This window comes from Talpa occidentalis, unplaced genomic scaffold (genome assembly GCF_014898055.3).
Source record: "Talpa occidentalis isolate TD23 unplaced genomic scaffold, MPIMG_talOcc4v2.1 talOcc4.4, whole genome shotgun sequence".
Lineage (NCBI taxonomy): Eukaryota > Metazoa > Chordata > Mammalia > Eulipotyphla > Talpidae > Talpa > Talpa occidentalis.
In genome coordinates this window covers 114,834,477-114,853,466 of record NW_023604295.1, presented here as the reverse complement: position 1 = coordinate 114,853,466, position 18,990 = coordinate 114,834,477, and the positions used below count along the sequence as shown (strand labels likewise).

Sequence of the window (18,990 nt, the reverse complement as noted above, 5' to 3'; positions counted from 1 at the left end):
CAGGGATCATTCACTGTCCTTTATCCTATCTGGCAGCTTCTGAGGGTTTTTCTTTCCAGCAGAGGAAGTGAAAATGGAGGTTCTCCTATTCCCAGGCTTACCTTGGATCTGTCCTTACTTACCTGGGTGTTCTTTTATGGTACAGGGATGCCCTTTGTGGAGAGTTTCCATCAGATAGAGCCAGATTTGATCACCCCCCCCCATTTGCTTCCTCTGCTCTGTCCCCTGGCACCCCAAACCCCAGGCCATGAGAGTACTGGTGTAGCTGCTTACCGGCGGTGTGTCTTTGGGCAAAAGAATGAACTCCCTTGAGTTTCTGCTTCCCCATTGCTTTAAAGGAGAATAATAATTCCTGTCCCCCCCCCCTAATTTATAGTGAGAAATAAATGAAATTTTATAGTTAACAAGTTTTACCTAGTTCATGCTCGGTAGGTAGTAGGTATTCAGTAAATATTTGTTCTGTTCAGTTTCTAGTCCCTTTCCTAAACTTAGAAAAATAAAAGAAATGTTTATTTCTCCTTTGACTTGAAGTCATTAAGAAATTTTAGTAGAACCTTGGGAGGGAGCAATGTACTTGTACTCCCACTGGCAAGCACATGTGAAGGAAGCCAAGAATCCAGGGGGGGGGTTCTGCCAGCCTGGACTGACTCACTCATGAGGGGCCCTGTCTGGCTCAGGGGGAGAGGGGACTGAAGCACCACTTTAGGGCATGTTCCGGGGAAGTGGATTCTCAGAATAACTCGAAGGGTTCCCTGGAGTATTTAGGACAAAAGCCACCTGGAGAACAGACATGGTCATCCCCACATAGCACAAGAAGTCCCCAGAAAGTCTTGTCACTTGGTAAATGTTTAGCGACAACAATCTGTTGTTCCTTAAGCCCCTAGGAAGTTGTCTGGGTGGTAGAGCTTCCGGACCTGAGAAGGGTGAAGGGTGGCAGCCTGTGTTTTAACTGGGACTGGCAGGAGCCACCAGGGAGTCAGCCCTTTCAAGGGCCCTTGGAGTCCCCACTTCTGTATTCATTTCTGTATGATATCAGCAATCACCCCTTTGATACTGGGTAAGAGAATTGGTTCTACCTTGTGGTTCTGCACCCTGAAGCCCCTTTTAAGTACTTGGTGAGAGCTGTGTACTGTCAGTGAGGGAAGCTGGAAGAACCCAAGATATAAGTGCTGCAGACAGTTCTAGAAAAAAAAGAAGAAAGGACCCTGGAGATACATTCATTCAACTTTCTCAGTGCTTAGGTCCAGCGAGGTTCAGATGCTTATATGACTATTTCCTTGCTCTTGGCTTGTTCCTTGTCCATCTCTCTTTATTCCTCACCAGAGGGGTTGGTTTGCCCTAGAGGGAGCCATTGGCATACTTTACTCACCTCAGTTCCTCCACACTCTCAGAAGTCCTTGCCCATGAAGTGACAGAACTATCTGGGACTTTCGTGAGTGATATGCTTTTCTGACACAAAAAAAATCTCAGCACTTAGGCCTTGCAGAACTTCTTGACAGTTTTCCCAGCAAGTCTTGCACATAGTCCACACTCAATAATAGTTGTAGGACAGAATTAAAACACTGCTTTGCTAATTAAGGCCTCTCACCTCAAATTCAGCCGTGGGGCAGCACCACAGTTCTCTTCTTTGTGCCTGAAGGACTAAGTTCTTGTTTCAAGCTCCCTTCCAAACAGTATGATTAGGTGGCATGCTTTACCTGCTCCCCCACCCCACCCCCAGCCCTCTCCACCTTGCAATCCCTCCTAACTTTTGGTTTTCCTTTTTCCCAGAGTCAGCTTCAAAGGGAGGATTGAGCTCAAGCCGGAGTCTCCATGGAGGGGTGGAGCCTTGTCACCAACCTCTAACTGCAGAACTGGGATGTGGAGCTGGAAGTGCCTCCTCTTCTGGGCTGTGCTGGTCACAGCCACATTCTGCTGCACCGCCAGGCCGGCCCCAACCTTGCCTGAACAAGGTAAGGCTGGGGCTGAGGGGCAGCTTGGACTCCTGGCCCTGAGAAATAGGGTGGGCTGGGCCAAAGGTGATGCAGTCAACTGGGAAGGCTCCATCCTAGGTGGAGCAAGGGCTCCTTTCCTATAGGAGAGATTCCCAAGATACCTGGGCTGGTGTGTGGTTATAAACATAATCAACTTCATCAGAGTTTGGGTCGTGTAGGCTGATAATACCCATTTACCAAAAATGAATGATTTGCTCTGGGTGGGTTTATGCTTTTCTTTTTTTTTTTTTTCCCCTGAAAAAAGAACTTTTGCTTAGGATCCAAGAACCAGCTCCCTAACTTATTATAATAGATGATACATAAAATGAAGTTATTGAGGCAGTGGGGAATAAGTGGTCAGTGAATTTGGGCTTAGTACTTGGTCAGACTATGGGGAATGTTGAGGGGTGTGGGAACTTGATAAAGACTTCTGACTTCTAGGGCCTCCCCTGGTGGCACAGTGGTTGAGCGCTGGCCTACAAGGCTGCCTGCAGCCTGGCCGCTAGTTGGTTCCCTGGCCGCTAGCGAGGGTCCCACCAAAAGAAAAAAAAAAAAAAAAAAAAGACTTCTGACTTCTAGAAGATTTGTTCCAAAGACATATGTTCTATAAAGGCTGACCATGCCTGCCATTTACTTTCCTTGACATTGTCTCCAAGGCTGTCTTTGGAGGCCTACTAAGCAATTTGCTTTGGATATAGACTGTCAGAGGGATTTTGAAGAAATTGAGAACCAAGGCACATTATAGGGCTTGGGTGGAGACCTCAGCATGTTGGAAATTCAGAGAGGTTATTGGTAACAGGAACAACTTGTCCCACTGCTCATAGAATTTGCTGAAATTATGAAAATACTTCATAGAGATGACAGGTACAGCATACTTGGCTTTTGAGGGTCTTTGAAAAATAATATTTGGGTGTTTCTGCTGCCAATGGGTAGTGTGGCTTGTAACTCAGTGGTGGTCACATCAAGAGAGTCGGAAGGCTGTGGGCGAGATATTCAGATGTGCATGTGACATAGCTGCATTTAAAGGGCCGTCATCTCAGCAGTCAGGACCTGTTAAATGATGCATGAGTGAGATACACTGTATGGGGAAGGAAGAAGGGAGGGTATGGGAGGCTTTTTAGGAAGTGCACTGGCTGGAGCCCAAAGGTTAATGTTGGATTTGGTAACAACTGAAGGTAAGACCTGAGCTAGACCATGCAGGAGACCCAAAGTGTGAGAGACCATCTCTACCCATGAGCAGTTCATTGTGAGGGAAGGAGGAGGGGAAGGAGGAGACAAGAGCACAGATAAATAAATAAGGCTAGACTGTTTAAACCTCATAGTGGAGTCATAACAAAATGCAGTGGGAATACAGAAGCAGACAGGAGCAGGGAGCATCTAAGATGTGTCTAGAGGGGTGGGCAGGGGTTGGAAGAAGAATATAAAGGGCATTTTAGGTGGAATAGCGTGAGCAGAGTTGTGTATAAATTGTAGAGAGAACAAGTAGATAAGTGTAGGAGAAGCTGGAAGAAGTTAGCATTGTTCCCTGCTAGGAAACTGTACTTAAATGGGTAGATACTGGGACTCTTGAAAAGTTTTGAGCAGGTCCAGCTTTTAGAAAATTGATCTGGCAGATGAATATGGGTGGGTGGGAGGAACAAGTGAGAGGGACTCTATTCAAATCCTTTTCCATCACTTAATGATGTCATTACTTGCTTTGACATATTTTCAACCAAACTGAGCCTTTGTTTGCTCATCTTTAAAATGCGGCCATTAATAAAGGATTAGAGGAGATAATCCTGATAAAGCACTTACAGGTAAAGTGTTAGTAGTTATTACTGCTGCTATTGCTGTTGCCAAAAAGACAAGTGGGACAGTTGCTTTGTTTTTTTTTTGTTTTTTTTTTTTTTGTTTTTTGTTTTTTGTTTTTTTTTAAAAGTCCACATTTAATAGTGGTGCTCTTTATTTATTTATTTTTTTTTTTTAGAGGCATGTTTTATTTATTTATTTATTTGTTTGTTTGTTTGTTTTGTTTATACATGCACTGGGTACAGTCAGAAGCACGGGAGGGTGAGAGAATTCACCAGAGCCAGAGCGGGGAGCAGAGCAGGCAGAAGGACCGAAGGACACTGCTGAGGGGAGCAGCGGGCGGCAGGAGAGGTCTGCGCGCCATGCGGGACCCTCCTCCGGTGGCCGGGGAGCAGCCGGGGATCGAACCGGCACCGCAGAGGCCGCGGGCAGCTTCGCAACCCAGCGCTCAACCGCTGCGCCACTGGGGAGGCCCGGGACAGTTGCTTTGAATCTCTAGCTAGAAGTAAGGGTGTCGATGAAGTGGGCAGGAGGGGAGACATACAGGTCATAAAGGAAGGAAAAATGGTAGAGACACTGTAGAAATAACCTTGGGTTAGGGTTTGACATCAACTCTGGGTGACTGCAGACAAAGGCAAGATGAGATGAGAAAAAGGGAATGAATTAGAGGGAGGCTTGGGTGAGGAGCAGAGAAGATTCACATCACCTACACCACAAACTTTGATAAGGGAGTTCTAAAGCAATGGGGGCTTGGATGTGGTTTGAGAATATAAATTTATAATAGCCCATAGGGTACTTTTTTCTTTTTTAACTTTTCTCTGACTCTTTTGCAGCCTAAGGATGGATCTCAAGCCTGGGGACTTATAAAGCAGGAAGGGGTGCCCAAAGTATAAGCTTAAGCTTAAGGAATTTCAGGGGGGCAGCAGTGAGGGGATAAGGGTATTGTCATTGAAGCTGCTGGTAAGTGACTCTATACGGGGAAAGGAAGTTACAGCAGTGTAGGAGGATGAGCCGCAGAGTGATGATTTTGATGAGGACAAAGTACAGGCTCCATGAGGGAGAGAGAGTAGGAGAGCTGGCGGGCTGTTATGAGGCTCTGTAGTGGTAAAGACAGAAAGTAGGCTGCCATTTTTAAAAAGAAGTGTCATTGAGGTATAATTTACATTCTGTAATGTACACTAATTTTAAGTGTACATTGCAACACATTTTCATAAATGTAACATTTCTGGAAACTTCCATACGAATCAAGATATGGGACATTTGCATCACCCTGGGCCCTCCCTCTTGCCCCTTTGCAGTCAGTCCCCTTGCAGCACTAACCTCAGGCATCCACTGATCTGCTCACTGTCTCTGTAGGTTAGTTTCATGAACTATTCCAGAATGTCATATAATGGAATAATATGGTGAATGTGTATCCATTTACCTAGTTATTGGCCATTTGGGTTGTTAACAATTTTGGCTGTTATTACAAAAATTCCTGTGAACATTTGTATACCGTATACCTCTCTTACCCTGGATTGCCTTGGTTTTGATTTTGGCTCCACTTCTTACTGACTGTTTACTGTTAGGAAAGGTTCTCTTTGTGTCTCTAAAATATATTGAGGGCCTCCCTGGTGGCACAGTGCTGTGAAACTGTTCGCAGCCTCTGCAGCGCGGGTTCAACTCCCAGCCCGGCAGGGAGATACCCACATGGCACAGCAGACCTCTCCTGTCTCGCCCGCTGTTCCCCTCAGCAGTGTATTTCAGTCCGTCTGCCTGTTCTGCTCCCTGCTCTGTCTCTGTTGAATCCTCTCACCCTCCCATGCCTCTAGCCTGTACCCCAGTTCTTGTATAAATAAATCTTTTAAAAAACTAAAAATATATTGATGATGGGCCTCCCTGGTAGCGCAAGGGGTTAAGCACTACACTGTGGAACAATCCTCATCCTCTGCAGCATAAGTTCTATCCCCAGCTGGGGAGGTGACCCACATAGCAAGGCAGACTTCTCCTGGCTCGCCTGCTGCTCCCCTCAGCAGTGTATTTCAGTCAGTCTGCCTGTTCTGCTCCCCACTCTGGTGAATCCTCTCACCCCTCCCTCCACCCCCGCATCTCTGACCTGTACCCCAGCTCTTATGTGTATAAATAAATAAATCTTAAAAAAAAAAAATTGATGATGAACATCTGCCCCTGAATTCACTGGGAACACCAGTGCGGTGCTCTTCAAACAGTGCCCAGTACCTAGTCAGTGAGCAGAGTAATCAGTGGCAGTGTGGGTGCCTTTTCCTGGAACCCCGCAGGAGACACCACACAGGGAAGGGCTTATTTCATAGGTAGACATGGGAAGTCTTAGGGCACAGAAGTGGAAACACTCTGGACTTGGAGAATAAGTCCCAGTTCACTATTGGTTGATTAGGTCCCTTTCGAGGTAGCACCTTCACATCACTTACCCTTCTGAGCTGTCTGATAGCCAAACTTGGGCCTGTTGATTATTCAATAATGTTGTCCTCAAAAAAGACTGTCATCTGTATATATAAAATATTTGTCCCAAAAAGTTTTAAACAGATTACCCAAACCCTGTTCACATGGAGAGATTTTCTGCTTTAGAAAGACTTTGCTGTGACTGGGAGGAGAGGGATTGGGGAGCCCCTCCCCCAGACTGCAAATACTCCTGAGGGATGGGGAGGGCCTGGAGTTTCTGGCTGTCCTTGGAAAGTTGATTTAATAAGGGTTCCAGGAAAACCAGCCCCCCTCCTTCCCTCCCTCTCCTTTCCCTTCTCTTACTCTGGATATTGAAGAGGCTGCCCTTGTTTCAGATCAGGCTTTGGGGGGATTTAGGGGGCCCCTTGTGGATGGGCTGAAGCTGGGCTATGTATGGAGGGGTAGAATGCCCTTTTCAAAAAATAAGCATCAACTTGAAAGACATTTGGAGCTTGAGGAGGGTTGTTTCTGTGTATTTTTCTGCCTTTTGGAATAAGACGGGAAAAATCAAGTGACGGAATCCAAAACTGCTTGTAAGACCCCTTCATACAGTTGGGAGTAGGGGTGCTGCCCCCTTTTCAGCCATATCATGGGCTAAACACCACAGATCCGATGATTGGGGGATAGTATAAGATTTGCAGTCTCAAAATACTTTGCCTACATGCTCAGAAACCTGCAACTAATAAGCGATTTAATGGGCTAGGGTTTTACAGCTCCTCCCACCTACCCAGATTTGAAGGAGTCTGGTGGCCAGTTGAAGGGGGAGAGGTTACATTTAATGGAAAAGCCGCACGTTTCCATTTCTGGCTGCAAGCCCCCTGGAAGCTGGGCTCCACAAAGCAAGGCTTTGTCTTTGTGTTCCACAGAAACCTGCACCCATGGGGGAGAGGCTGCGAGTGACACTGCCTCAGCTTCAAGTTGTAGGGTCCTGGCCACCCCACCTTAACCTCCTAGGGATCCTGTAGCTGCCTTTGCCCGAAGGGGTATGCATTTCAACCTTGCAGCAAAGAGAACCCCTGAACAGGTACCAAAGGGTATTCCACTACCGGCCTCAAACAACCTGTGGTCCTACTGTCAACAGCCAAACGGTGATTGGAGGGCAGCGTCTGGTGCTGCCCGTTTACAAGTAGGAGCACTCTTTAGCCCACCTGTGCTCAACTAATTTCTACCAGTGAAAAACCTGTTTACTTCTGCTTCTCACTGGATTTACCCTCTGCCAGAAGGCGAGTGGAACAAAACTTAGTATTGGAAGACCCACTTGAGAACAAGGGTGGAGGATTTGGGTCTGCAGAAGTCTGCAGGGTGCTTAGATGCGGGGTTCCCCCAGATGATCTACTCTGTTCCAGATTCTCCTCCCCAGAGGTGACTGGAGTGCCTTGAAAAAGGGTGTGTTCACAAGTGTTCCAGGGCTGAGCTGATCAGAACTGGGCATGGGTGGGGGCAGGAAGGACCCAGCGCTCTCTGCATGTGAGAGAATGTGAGGGAGGAGTGCTCACGTGTCCGACTTGACCACACTGGGCAAGTGCAGCAGAGCCACTCCAGGGCTGTGTTCTTGGCTCTGGCTTCTGCATTGCTACACCATTAGCTTCACTGATTTTCCACTCTGGCTTTGCCAGCCAGCTCCCCGAAGTCAGGGAGGAGGAATTTCTCAGGGAAGAACAAATGGCTGTCCAGAGATCTCTGCCATGGGTGGGGGAGGGGAGGGGAGGGTGCCCAAACAAAGAATCAGGCCTGCAGTCTGTCACCTGGTTTCTGGGGCTCCCTGGAGTCTGGGGTAGGCAGGAACTGGAGAGAGTGTGGCAGGGATTCTTCTGAAGCCAGTGGCCCCAGCACCAGGGTGGGTCAGCGAGGCTGGGTAGACTGCTTGCTTGGCTCCAGCAGAGCAGTGAGTGATGGTTGATGTCTTGGTGGTGATGGATAGATAGCCTTGGGAGAAGTGAGTTCTGGGGAGTCGTTATCCGGGACAGTGAGGTATGGGGTCATAGAGCCTGACCCTTAGCTCCACCCTGTTTTTTACAGTGCTTCACTCCTCTGGGGTCGCTGGGGTCTCTGGCTCCCTGTGTGGACACTGTCTGTGCCTCTCTCTTCTTTTCTTCCCTGAAACCTGGAAACTGGACAACTGTTCCCTGCTGACTGGGGAAAGTCCAGTCACTCTGGCGCTCTGGTCTCCAAGTTCAGCTGCTCAGGCCTTCCTGTTCTCTCAGGAGACAGCCCAGTCACAGATTTAGTGTCAGCATTCTGTTCTCTGCCCACCTACCCCCGGTCTCAGTCTTGGCCTCAGCAAGGGACTAGAACAGTGACTGCCCTACCTGGACTCTGAAGGGCCTGGAGTGAATGCCAAACTTTCCTGTTTGGGAGAAGCCTTCTGGAGTTGGGGCTGCTCCTAAACTTTCAGGGATGCTCTGACTTTCAACTGGTGATGGCCAAATAAGGGGTACAGTTACTTGTTGCCTCTTAGTGGTACCACAGTATGGCAATACAACTTGAGCCCCTACCCTCAAAGCTCCCCTCTCCTAGTGCTGGGTTCATGCTGACTCATTTTTTCAGTGCCCGCCCTCTTCATTTAAAGGCTTTGCCCCAGACTTCCCTCGTGTCCAGGGGTTTAAGTCTTAGCACTATGAAGCTATCACCAGTCACTAGGGCCTGAGTTAGATCCCCCACCCCCGACCAAGGAGCTAACCCACATGGTGCAGCAGACCTCTCCTGTCTCGCCCACCACTCCCCTCAGTAGTGTATTTCAGTAGAATCACCTGCGTGTGTTTTTTTAAAAAGATTTATTTCTTTATGCATATAAGAACTGGGGTACAGGCAGAGGTGTGGGGGCTGAGAGGATTCACCAGAGATAGAGTGGGGAACAGAATAGGCAGACTAAAGTATGCTGCTGAGGGGAGCAGCGAGCAAGTCAGGAGAGGTCTGCTGCACCATGTGGGTTCACTCCCTGGCCAGGGATTGAACTCATGCTGCAGTGGCTGCAGATAGCTTGATAGTGCTGAGACTTAACCTCTTGTGCCACCAGGGAGGCCCAGAATCGCCTGTTCTGCTCCCCACTCTGTCTCTGGTGAATCTTCTCACTCCCCACACCCCCACACCTCTGGTCTGCACCCCAGTTCTTCTATGCAAAATAAATGACACCCCCCCCCCGAAAACTGGGGAGTGCTGGGGGTAAGGGGTTTGTCCATTTAGTTCCAGCACTGAGAAAGATCCATCCAGGCAGAGCTTGAAACCCAACGCCCAGTGCTTATCCCATGTGTTGTGCGTGGTTCCTGCGGTGGGTTGTGTAAAAGGAGGTGAATGTTAGGGCAGCGGGCCCTGCCATTCCAGTGAATGCGGCTGTGTTTCCCGGGCCCTGGATGTGTAGGCGCATTGAGCCTCAAGTGGGTGAGAGGGTCAAGGAGATCGGCAAAGAGTGGATCTTAGTGGTTTGGAACCCTGGCAGGGAAAGAGGTTAAAAACCATCCACACTGAAGTTTCAAATACTTATCAACAACAACAACAAAAAAAGTTGAATTTAGAGCTTAGCCTTTCCTCAGATTTTTCCAGGATTGAAAACTAGCCTCTGGCTAATGACCCATTCATCATTCATTCACTGATTTCATTTGCTTCCTCCCTTTGCTTCCTCCCTCCATCACTCCCTCCCTTCCTTCCTCTCCCGTCCTTATTTCTTAATTTCTGTCTCATTCCTTCATCCATCTATCCACTTATATACCCATCTGGCCAAGTATTATTTCTATTTCGTTGTCATCGAACACTTTATAACCATTGTTTTTCCTGTTCTTTTAGACGGATATAGCCATCCCCGCTTGTCTGTTCTTTCGTTTTGTAGTTCCTACTCAATTCTTAGCTTAAAGTTTATCTTGGGTTTAGCTTAAGGGTCACCACCCTCTTGGTGATAGTCTTACTCCGTCTAAAATTAATCACTCTCTCCCCGCCCTTTCTGTTTAACTTTCAATCCAGCACTTCTTCTGCCTTACATTATATGGCGTTTTTAATATATAACTGTGTCCTCCAGTTGAGTAAAGTTCTGTTTCATTAGAGAGAATAATTGTATTGCTCTTTTAAAACATGTTTTTTTGCTCATTGTAAAATTTAGAAATTCTAGACCTGTAAAGAGAGAAAAAAGTCTTATAGTTCCATCCAAAATTTACCACCATTAACTGTGACTAAGACTTTTTTCCTTGCATTTGTATACTGGATTGTAGCATAAACATGTATTTATTGCCATGCAGGGAATTTTTTTTCTTCATCTTTAATAACTACATAGTATTCTATTATGTGATTGTGCAAATTTTATATATTTACCCCATTGTTGGGCATTTAGGTTATTTTTAATAATTGGCACTTGAGTGAGGAGCACTCAAGTAGGAGCTGCTCCTACTATTTTTAATAATTGGCACTTTTACAAATAAAATTTACCCAAGTATCCAAGGTATTTATAACCTAAAAGTTTTGACTACACTGTGTCAGATTTCCCTATAAAGGTTATACCAGTAAGGATCTTTTGAAGTAATAGTAACTATTTCTTCACATTCTGCTTGCTTTACATTTTTACATCTTTATACCAGCCCTGTTGCCATAGGTTGTTTTCCCACAATCAAATGAGGAAACTGAGATTCAGGGAGTTAAGTCACTTACCTGAGTCATTAGTTGGTGGGATGTGAAAATAGGATTCATGTTCAGGTAGGTATGGCACCTGTTTTTTTCCAGTGTGTTATACTATGTACCTATATCAATCTGGGTTCCCCACAAAATTCTGACAGACCAACCTTTGAATTTAAACATTGGTGGGTCAGTCCCCTTTATTCTCACAGGAAGCTTGTTTTCCCCCCCTTTCTGAGGTGGTGTGGAAATGGGTGTGACTGGGGTATGAGCCTCTGGAGACACTTGCCCAGTGACATTCTGCTCTCTTGACTGGAGGTTACACATCCCTCATTGCCTATAAGGGGCCTAATGAAGGTGGTTCCCTAACTTAGAATAATCAAAGAACAAAAACCCCATAGAGTCTGCTTTTTGCACTGCAGCTGAGCCCTCCTGCTTGGAGAAGGTCTAGGATCAGGGGTATGGTAAGTCTCAGGTGCCGAACCTGGGTAATCTTGGTATTCTACACTTGTGTTTGAATTCCGTGGTATCTCAGGGTGACACAAAATAAGCATCTAGATTGCTTCCAAAATGGTTATAGTCCAGCACCATCACATGGATAGAAATAAACATGTCAGAAGATTCAGAGAGGCTAGAACACTAGCATTGTTTTTAAGATAGAGTATTTTTTTTTTAAATGGAGAAATGCAAAAAGAGGAGGGAAGATCCTCAAGTTTTGTTAGTATTTACATTGAACAAGTTGTTTCAAGCAAACACACAGCAATATTATTAGGCTAGTCAGAATAATTATAGAATTTGAAAATACATTATTAATTTGTGGTATGCTATCTAAAGTGTAATTTAGGAATAGAAAACAGATTTATTGAAAATTGTTGGCAAATATTTTCTGCCAGTTCTGTCATTATCTGTGTAAGCTTTAGGGGAAAACATCAAAAGTTGCAGAGACCCTTCTTGAAAGGGTGGCTGAGGGGCCTCTCTGGTGGCCTAGGGGTTAAGTCTCAGCACTATCACCTCTAAGGCCTGAGTTTGATCCCTGAACAGGGAACTAACCCACATACAGCACAACAGACTGCTCCCTGTCTCACCCACTGTTCCCCTTAGCAGTCAGTGTATTTCAGTAGATCTGCCTGTTCTGCTCCCCCACTCTGTCTCTGGTGTATCCTTTCACCCTGCCCTAAACCCTAGTTCTTCCACACTAGATAAATAAATCCCAACTATCAGAAAAGATAGAAAAGGAAGGAAGCCAAAAACAAATGCCGGTCCTACCCCCTAGGCCAGTCCTGGCCAACATTACTCTCATTCGACATAGGTTAATACAGTAAGAGTCTCTTTTAAGAAGTGTCATCCACTATATCAAACAAGAACATAAACCCAGCTTATGAGGACATTTGAAACCACACGGGAGATGACCTCTTTCCAAAGGGAAGGGACTAACTGACCCTTATTTATGGAGGTGAGGAGCTAGGGGGGAGGGTCCGAGGTTTTATCTGTGGAGCTCTTACATCATCTAACTCAATCTAACCAGCACTGCTCATGGCATCCTGTCACCTGGCAGTCTTGTTCAAAGCTATTGCCATGCTCCACTCCCAGACGTCTTGATTCTAACAAGAACAAGGATGTTGATATTGCTTTTCCAGGGACCATAATTTGAGAATTTCTGATATTAATTTCTTATCCCAAAACTCTATAGGAGTAGGTGTTATTTCCATTTTCTAGGTTGGGAAATTGGCTCAGAGAGGTAAAACACAAAAACACTTGCCAAGGTTAAACTGCTAATCATTGGTGAAGCTGGAGCTCAGCCTTGGGTCTGTTCATGCTGACAGCTTTAACCCCTGTGCTGGAGGGTGGGAAGTCAAGGGGTCTAGGAAGAGGAAGACAAAACTAGCAGGGAGAGAGGTGGGGAAGGTGGAAGCAGACCCAGTTGGTTTGTTTGGAGGTGGAGCTTAGGGAGGAGAAAGGACAGAGAGTAGGAAAAAGTAGTCTGAAAGCTTTGCTCCGAGGGAAGGAGACCCTCTTCCTAGACCGCCCTCCTGCTTCGCCTGAAGCTTCCGGGGCTTTAAGTCAATTATCACCGCCTTTGGAATGTTGATCAGCTTTCCAGCAGGCTGTAGGCATCCCTTTGCATTCAGAAATCTCTGCCCCTTTATTGTCAAACTTCAGAATTGACTTTGGAATTAAGATTTATTTTCTTTAGGTTTTAGGAATTAGCTTTTGAACCTTAGGAGAGTCAGGTTCATCTACTAACTGCTAAATGAAGTTCTCTTTGGCATTCACAACTTGTCTTGTTATTTGAGCGATCACGACTGTATGAATGCCTGAAGAGTATGTTTGGAAGCAGCATTTTAGAATTGTAATCCTTCTCCACTACCTTCAGACTCCCAATCCACTTTAACATTTACTTGCCTAGCTAGTTCTTATGGGATAATACAGCATCTGAGTTTCTAGAATCTGGGCTCATAGTTTTCTGCCAGTCTCTCAGCTACTCCTTATCTCCCCTTCCGAGGCTGCTGCTACTGAGAATACCAGAGAGAGGAGATGAAGAACAGAAGCCTGTGTGGAAGATGCTGGTAGCCTCAGCTCTGGACCAAAGCAGAATGCCCTCTTATGGAAAGTTAACTCCTGGTCTCTTGCCTCCCCACACACCAAAGGCTGCTTGTGCTTGTGAGGGCAGGAAGGATGGTTTTCAGTGGGGAAGTTCTCACTGTAACAGAATATTGGTCAGAGCTGGAAGGGGCTAGAACTTGTCAAGACAGCCTACCCCGCCTGAGAAGGGACATGACTTACCTTGATTCACACAGAGTGGCTTCCACTCATCTATGCTCTTTCTGCTGCACCCAGCCATTTACAACTATTTGTCATTCAAGGAGTTTGGTACTAAATGTTTTCTATCAAGATTTCAAACCTGGCTCTCTCATTTGTGGGACATCGCAAATATTAACAATGCCCAGAGTAGGAATCTCTTTCCAAGGACTGTTCAGTATGCCCCCGGCCTTTTGAGAAGCAGGTTCCCCCATTGTAGATATTGGCATTTACCTTCCCTTGCTTCTTTCAAGTGCTTTCTACCGGAGAGCCATATCATCTCCAATAGAAAGGTCCCTAAACCATGTTCTCTTAATTTCTTCAGTACTAAATCCCCAAATTACGGTGCATGTGAAGGAGAGAAAGAATGAACACATGGCTACACCAACAGTGGGTTATAAATGAAACAACGTCCTGCAATCCTGTGGAACAGACTCTTGGTGCCATTGTTAAAAGCATGGACCAGTAGAATTTTACCCCAACTTTTGGAGACCTGCGTAGGGTTGACAACTTATTTTATCACGAACATGCCATCTACTACCATTACCACGTGGTTTCTTTTTCTGTTTTCATGAAACACTTAAATGCCCATTCTCCTCACCCCAGTCCCTGGCAACTATTGTTCTACACTATTTTATTTTAAAAGGGTTTTTTTTGCCCCTACCTTTCCCCAGATCCAGACCCACTATAGCAGCTTTGGGAGGACTCTTTGGGGTGTTGAGATCCCCTGTGAATTGTGCTCTCAAGCACCCATTGTCCTTTTGGAGGGCCAAAAAGGCAAATTCTGAAACAGCTGAGGTTTCTGCTAATTCATCAGCGAGTTTAGGGAGCAGCAACTTTTTCCTGCCCAGCTGCTGGCGTTTCCTTTCCCTAAATAAGCTCTGTTTGATTGTGGGGGAGGGAAGGCCTCCCAGAGGCTTTGCTAGGGGGTGGAATGGAGGGGGGAATAGGAGGGTGGGTGGGGTGGGAAGGCAATACATTCTTTTCTTTTAGGAACCTGACCTGACTGTAAGGTCAGAGTACAGCGGAGTAGAAGCTGCAGGGTTACCTCTTCTCCGTTGATTCATCTCACTCTCCTCCCCTCCCCTCCCCCACTCTTAATGATCTTTCCATTACAGAGCCCAGACCAGGAAGTGCATGACAGGTCGCAGCTGCAGACACATGGCTGGGAGGCCTGGGCTCCAGGCCAGTGGTGGGAGGGTCTGAACTCCCCTTCTAGCAGAGGGACCCCCCCCACACACACACAGACACACACCAGCTAATTGTCCAGCTTTTCCCTCAACTTAATGGAAAGTGTTCTTCTATATTATAACAGTTGGTGACCAGTACTTTTGCTTTGATTTTAGGATGTGATTTTGAATAAAGGCAGGAAAAGACCCCACCTGTGTGTCTGTTAGGGGGAAAGAATGTCCTTCTGCCCTGTAACATGTCTAGATACTTACAGCCTACAACTCACATAAATGGTCCTTACTGAATTTGGGTTCATTGTGGGGAGAAGTCTATCATTTAGCAAAGGCTTTCTAAATGCTTTTCCAAAAACAGGGCCCACCTAATATGGCCTTAGAAACTTCCCAGATGTCCAGAGGAGTCATTGGACACAGTCTAAATGCCACTGAAATGATCGCTATTCCTTTATTAAATATTCTATCAAAATGCCATTTTCAAAACATGTTTTGGAAAAAAGTCTAGAAGCATGGGCTTTGCAAACACGTTTTTGTGATTTGGGTCTAAATCCTGATTGAACGCGTTGAGATCGCCTTCATTTTTCCATCTTCTTAGGGGATGGCTCTTTCCACATACGTGCTTGCTCAGGAAGTGTTAATTTACCCTAAACTGTGTCCTAGAGGGGGCAGTTGTCACACAGAAGTTTCTGTCTCCACCGCCAGCTGTGTTGTTGGCTTTCTTCCCTGAATCTGCCAAGGCCGGATTCCTCTGGTGCCAAATGTGAGCCAGTGACACAAACTTCTAGGAACTGTGAGTTTAGCCTGCCCGCCCTTAACTGCAGGCCATCTCCCCTGGCTCCTCTTGGGTGAGTGGACCCTAGGCTTCCTGCACGTTGCCAGGGAACGTTCCTCTTCCCTGAGCAACTTTTTCCTGGTAAGGTAGGAAGGAGAGGAGCGAAGTGTACTGGGAATCGCTTTGGAAAAATGGATGCAATGAAAGTTTTCTGTTCAGTCCACGGTGTGTCAGCAAACAATTGAGGTGAGAGCTTTTGATGGGGAGAGAGGAAGAAAGGAAATTTCTTTTAAAACAACTCCTGGGCACATTCCTTTGTTAATCACTTAATTATAGCCCCGGAGTGCTTTCCCTGCTGGTGGGAGGTGGGTGGGGGGGATGCTGGTGCTGATTTAGAGACAAGAAGGGAAAAAAAATGCAGGTACCAAGGAGGCATCAGATAGAGCCCACACTGGAGGTAAGAGGTGGGGGGCTCGGTGGGTTGAACCCGACTCCATTCTGACGCCTTGTTAACCCTCGAAACATCTGTCAAAAGGTTTACACAAACTCTGTGCCGAGGGTACTTTTGGCCTGGGTCTCCTAAGTGGACTTCTCCGTGACAGGGCCTCCAACTTCTCAGCTCTTGGAACCTGTCTTTAGGGGGTCCTGGGACAGCACAGGGACCTGGCTGCGCCTTTGGCCAGTGCAGGCGGCTCAGCACTAAATTACAGTGACGAGGTGGGACACACAAAAGGCCGAAATCTTTTTTTAATAAAAACAAAACAAAACTCCGGCTCCAAGCCCCTGGGCTGCTGAATGGCGATGGCTTCCTGTCAGGATTAGCCGGACTGCCTGGGCATGTGTGCGCTGCCTTTCTCCTCAGGAAATACCTTTAGTAAGCCCCGGTGGGGTCCCCATGGCAACGCGCGAGGGGACCTGCTGACAGAGGCCATTCAGCCCGCCATTGTTCTGTAGGCCCTTTGTCGGGAGCTGTATTGCTGCCCCTCTGGCAAACACAGCAGTTTGCACCGTTTTGTCAGGCTGAATGTGGAGTTTTTACATTTTAATGGGCTCTTCTGGCAGTGGTCCATTTGCATGCAAAATGTTCCTTCTTCTTTCCCTTTTTCTATTAAAAAAAAAAAAAAACCAACCCTACACTCCAAATCCCCTGGATTGGGGAACTGGTGAATGCTATGGGATCAGGGTGTCAGGCCCCACCAATTGATTTGGTGTTCTTATCTCCCCTACCACGCATGCCTGTGCCCCCCATTTTCACCCGGTTCCCCTGGTTCTTGGGGACCTCATGAGTTCAGGGAATCATATATATTTAGGGTTTCCTCTCTACATCCCAACTCTTGTAGGACGATCGTTGTTCCCTGGGATTTCGGTGAGATTCCCCCCTTCTGGTCTGGCCTTGCCAGACTAAAGTAAGTTTTCAGTTCCATTTCAAAGCCAAAATAACGTAATAAAAACCCTCTGCAGAGGGCTCCCGGAGCCCCGCTGTGCTGTTCTGTGTTCCTTTTAAGTTGCTTTCAAAGCCACCCTGAGTTCCTCCCCCACCCACAATTGCCCCCTCATTTATCTCTGGGGAGTTTGTGCCAAGACTGTAAACATTCTTGGACCACCAGTTCCCCATGTTACTGAAGAGGATGACCATGCTCCCCTAATTTTCTTAACCCAGAAGTCCAAAATCAAAAGGATTTCAAAGGGACAACAGAAATTGCTGTCCGGAGACATCGTGCCTGAATTTGGTTGGGCCCTAAGCCCCTTGGTGTATAGAATATAGATGATATTACAGCTTACCTTAGAGGGTAGATAAAACATATGCTGTGGACCAACCCACAGCCAAGCAACATGAATAAGCACAAGATAAAGCCCTGGAAATGTGTAAGTTTCTGGGAAGACACTTTGAGATAAAGAATAGTTGGGGAAGTCTCAGAAGAGTGAGTTTTAGGGAAATGAGATAAGAGGAGAACGGCGTCTTAGGAGAGGGGAAGTCCATTGGGTGGGAGAAAGCAAAATAAAAGCAGTGATGAGGGCACAGACTTGGCTGGAGAGGGAGATTGGACAGCTGAGGTGGGGGAGGGAAGGTCACTGAGGGGCTTTGGGTTCTGGAGGGGAGGAAATAAATGAAAGCTCCCCCAGAGTGTGAGGGGATGAGAAGCCGAACGCCCAGGTGGAGAGGTCAGGACTTTTGAGCTGGTTCAGTTTGCGGATGTGTGATCAGGAGCCCTGCCCCAAGGGAGGGCAAGGAGGGCCAGATCCCTTTGCCTAATGTTCTTAATCTTCTCAATGGAGTCAGGCAGGGGTCATCGGAGGTCATCAGCTGTAAGCGATAATCAAGGGTGAGGGACTGGGGTCAGGAGAAGCTATCAGGTGACTGATGTAGAATTGAGCCAAGGATGCAGCGAGGGCTGGAGGGCCGGGCTGTCCACCTGTGGCCAAAGCAGAGCTCTGACTACCTTGTTGGGCCACCTCCCTCTCCTGTGCCCAGTAGAAGCATGGTCTGTGGAGGAGCCCAGGACCTAGTGGCCCAAGCATTTGGAGCCTGTGCTGACCCTTTTTGTGACTTGGGGTTAAGTCCCCGCCCCCATTTTCTATGTCTAAATGGAAAAGAGCATCAATAGCATGAACATGAGTATAAACATACCTTGTAAATTCTCAAGTGCCATATAATACAAATTAATTGTTATTATTATTTCTGGGTATGCCATTATCACAGTGCCCGCCCCCAATTTCTCCAATTGCCGAATGTGCAGTCATACCATCTCAACTTTCAGGGGTACGTGCGCATGGACAGGAAATTGCACTTATAAACTAAAAGCAGTAAATTATTAAAAAGGTTAATTTATAACGATGTGTGGTGACAGATGTTAATTAGATGCATTGTGGTTATTTTGAAATTTATATAAATATCATTTGATGATTCACGATAGATTAATATTGATGAATCATGATATCTGACACTAGTGCTATATGTCAATGATATCTCAAAATTTTTTTAAGCACTTAATTATAAGGTAGTCCTTGTGGGGCTTGAGAATATTGAGGGAATGAGGAAGAATAAAGCCAAAGAACCAACTACACAATCCAACTCGAGGTAGGAATATGGGTGAGGTTAGACAGCACTGATGAACATCACTAAGGGTTTCAGTCACTTCTGGAGATCAAGGATTATAAAAGCACAGTGAAGGTAGAGACTGCCTTTCAAAGCCAGAGGATGTGTGTGGATTCTGGAAAACCAGGCTACCTGGGTTTGAATCCTGGCTCTGCTGCTTACTAACTAGGTGGATCATCTTGGACGAATGCTGAAACTTTCTGTGCATCATTGTCTCCTTGTAGGGTCAGGAATGGGCCACTGAGCAGGTTTTCTGATCCAGCAGACCGCGTAAAAGAGGAGTCAGAGTCCTCAGTGGTTTTGCAGGTTTTTATTGGGATTTAC

General features: G+C 46.4%; 1 protein-coding gene across 14 annotated transcripts in view; it reads left to right on the top strand.

Moving 5' to 3' along the window:
• FGFR1 (fibroblast growth factor receptor 1) overlaps positions 1–18,990 on the top strand; it is a 55,611-nt gene that overhangs the window by 6,627 nt on the left and 29,994 nt on the right. For 8 of the 14 annotated variants that reach the window (XM_054700888.1, XM_054700887.1, XM_037526075.2 and 5 more), the window contains exon 1: positions 1,820–1,952. In XM_054700888.1, coding sequence (XP_054556863.1) covers positions 1,859–1,952 — 94 coding nt within the window. In that variant the 5' untranslated portion in view covers positions 1,820–1,858. Of the gene's footprint in view, positions 1–1,770; positions 1,953–18,990 lie in introns of those variants that run through there. The other 6 variants (XM_037526069.2, XM_054700892.1, XM_054700891.1 and 3 more) reach the window with 1 other exon arrangement.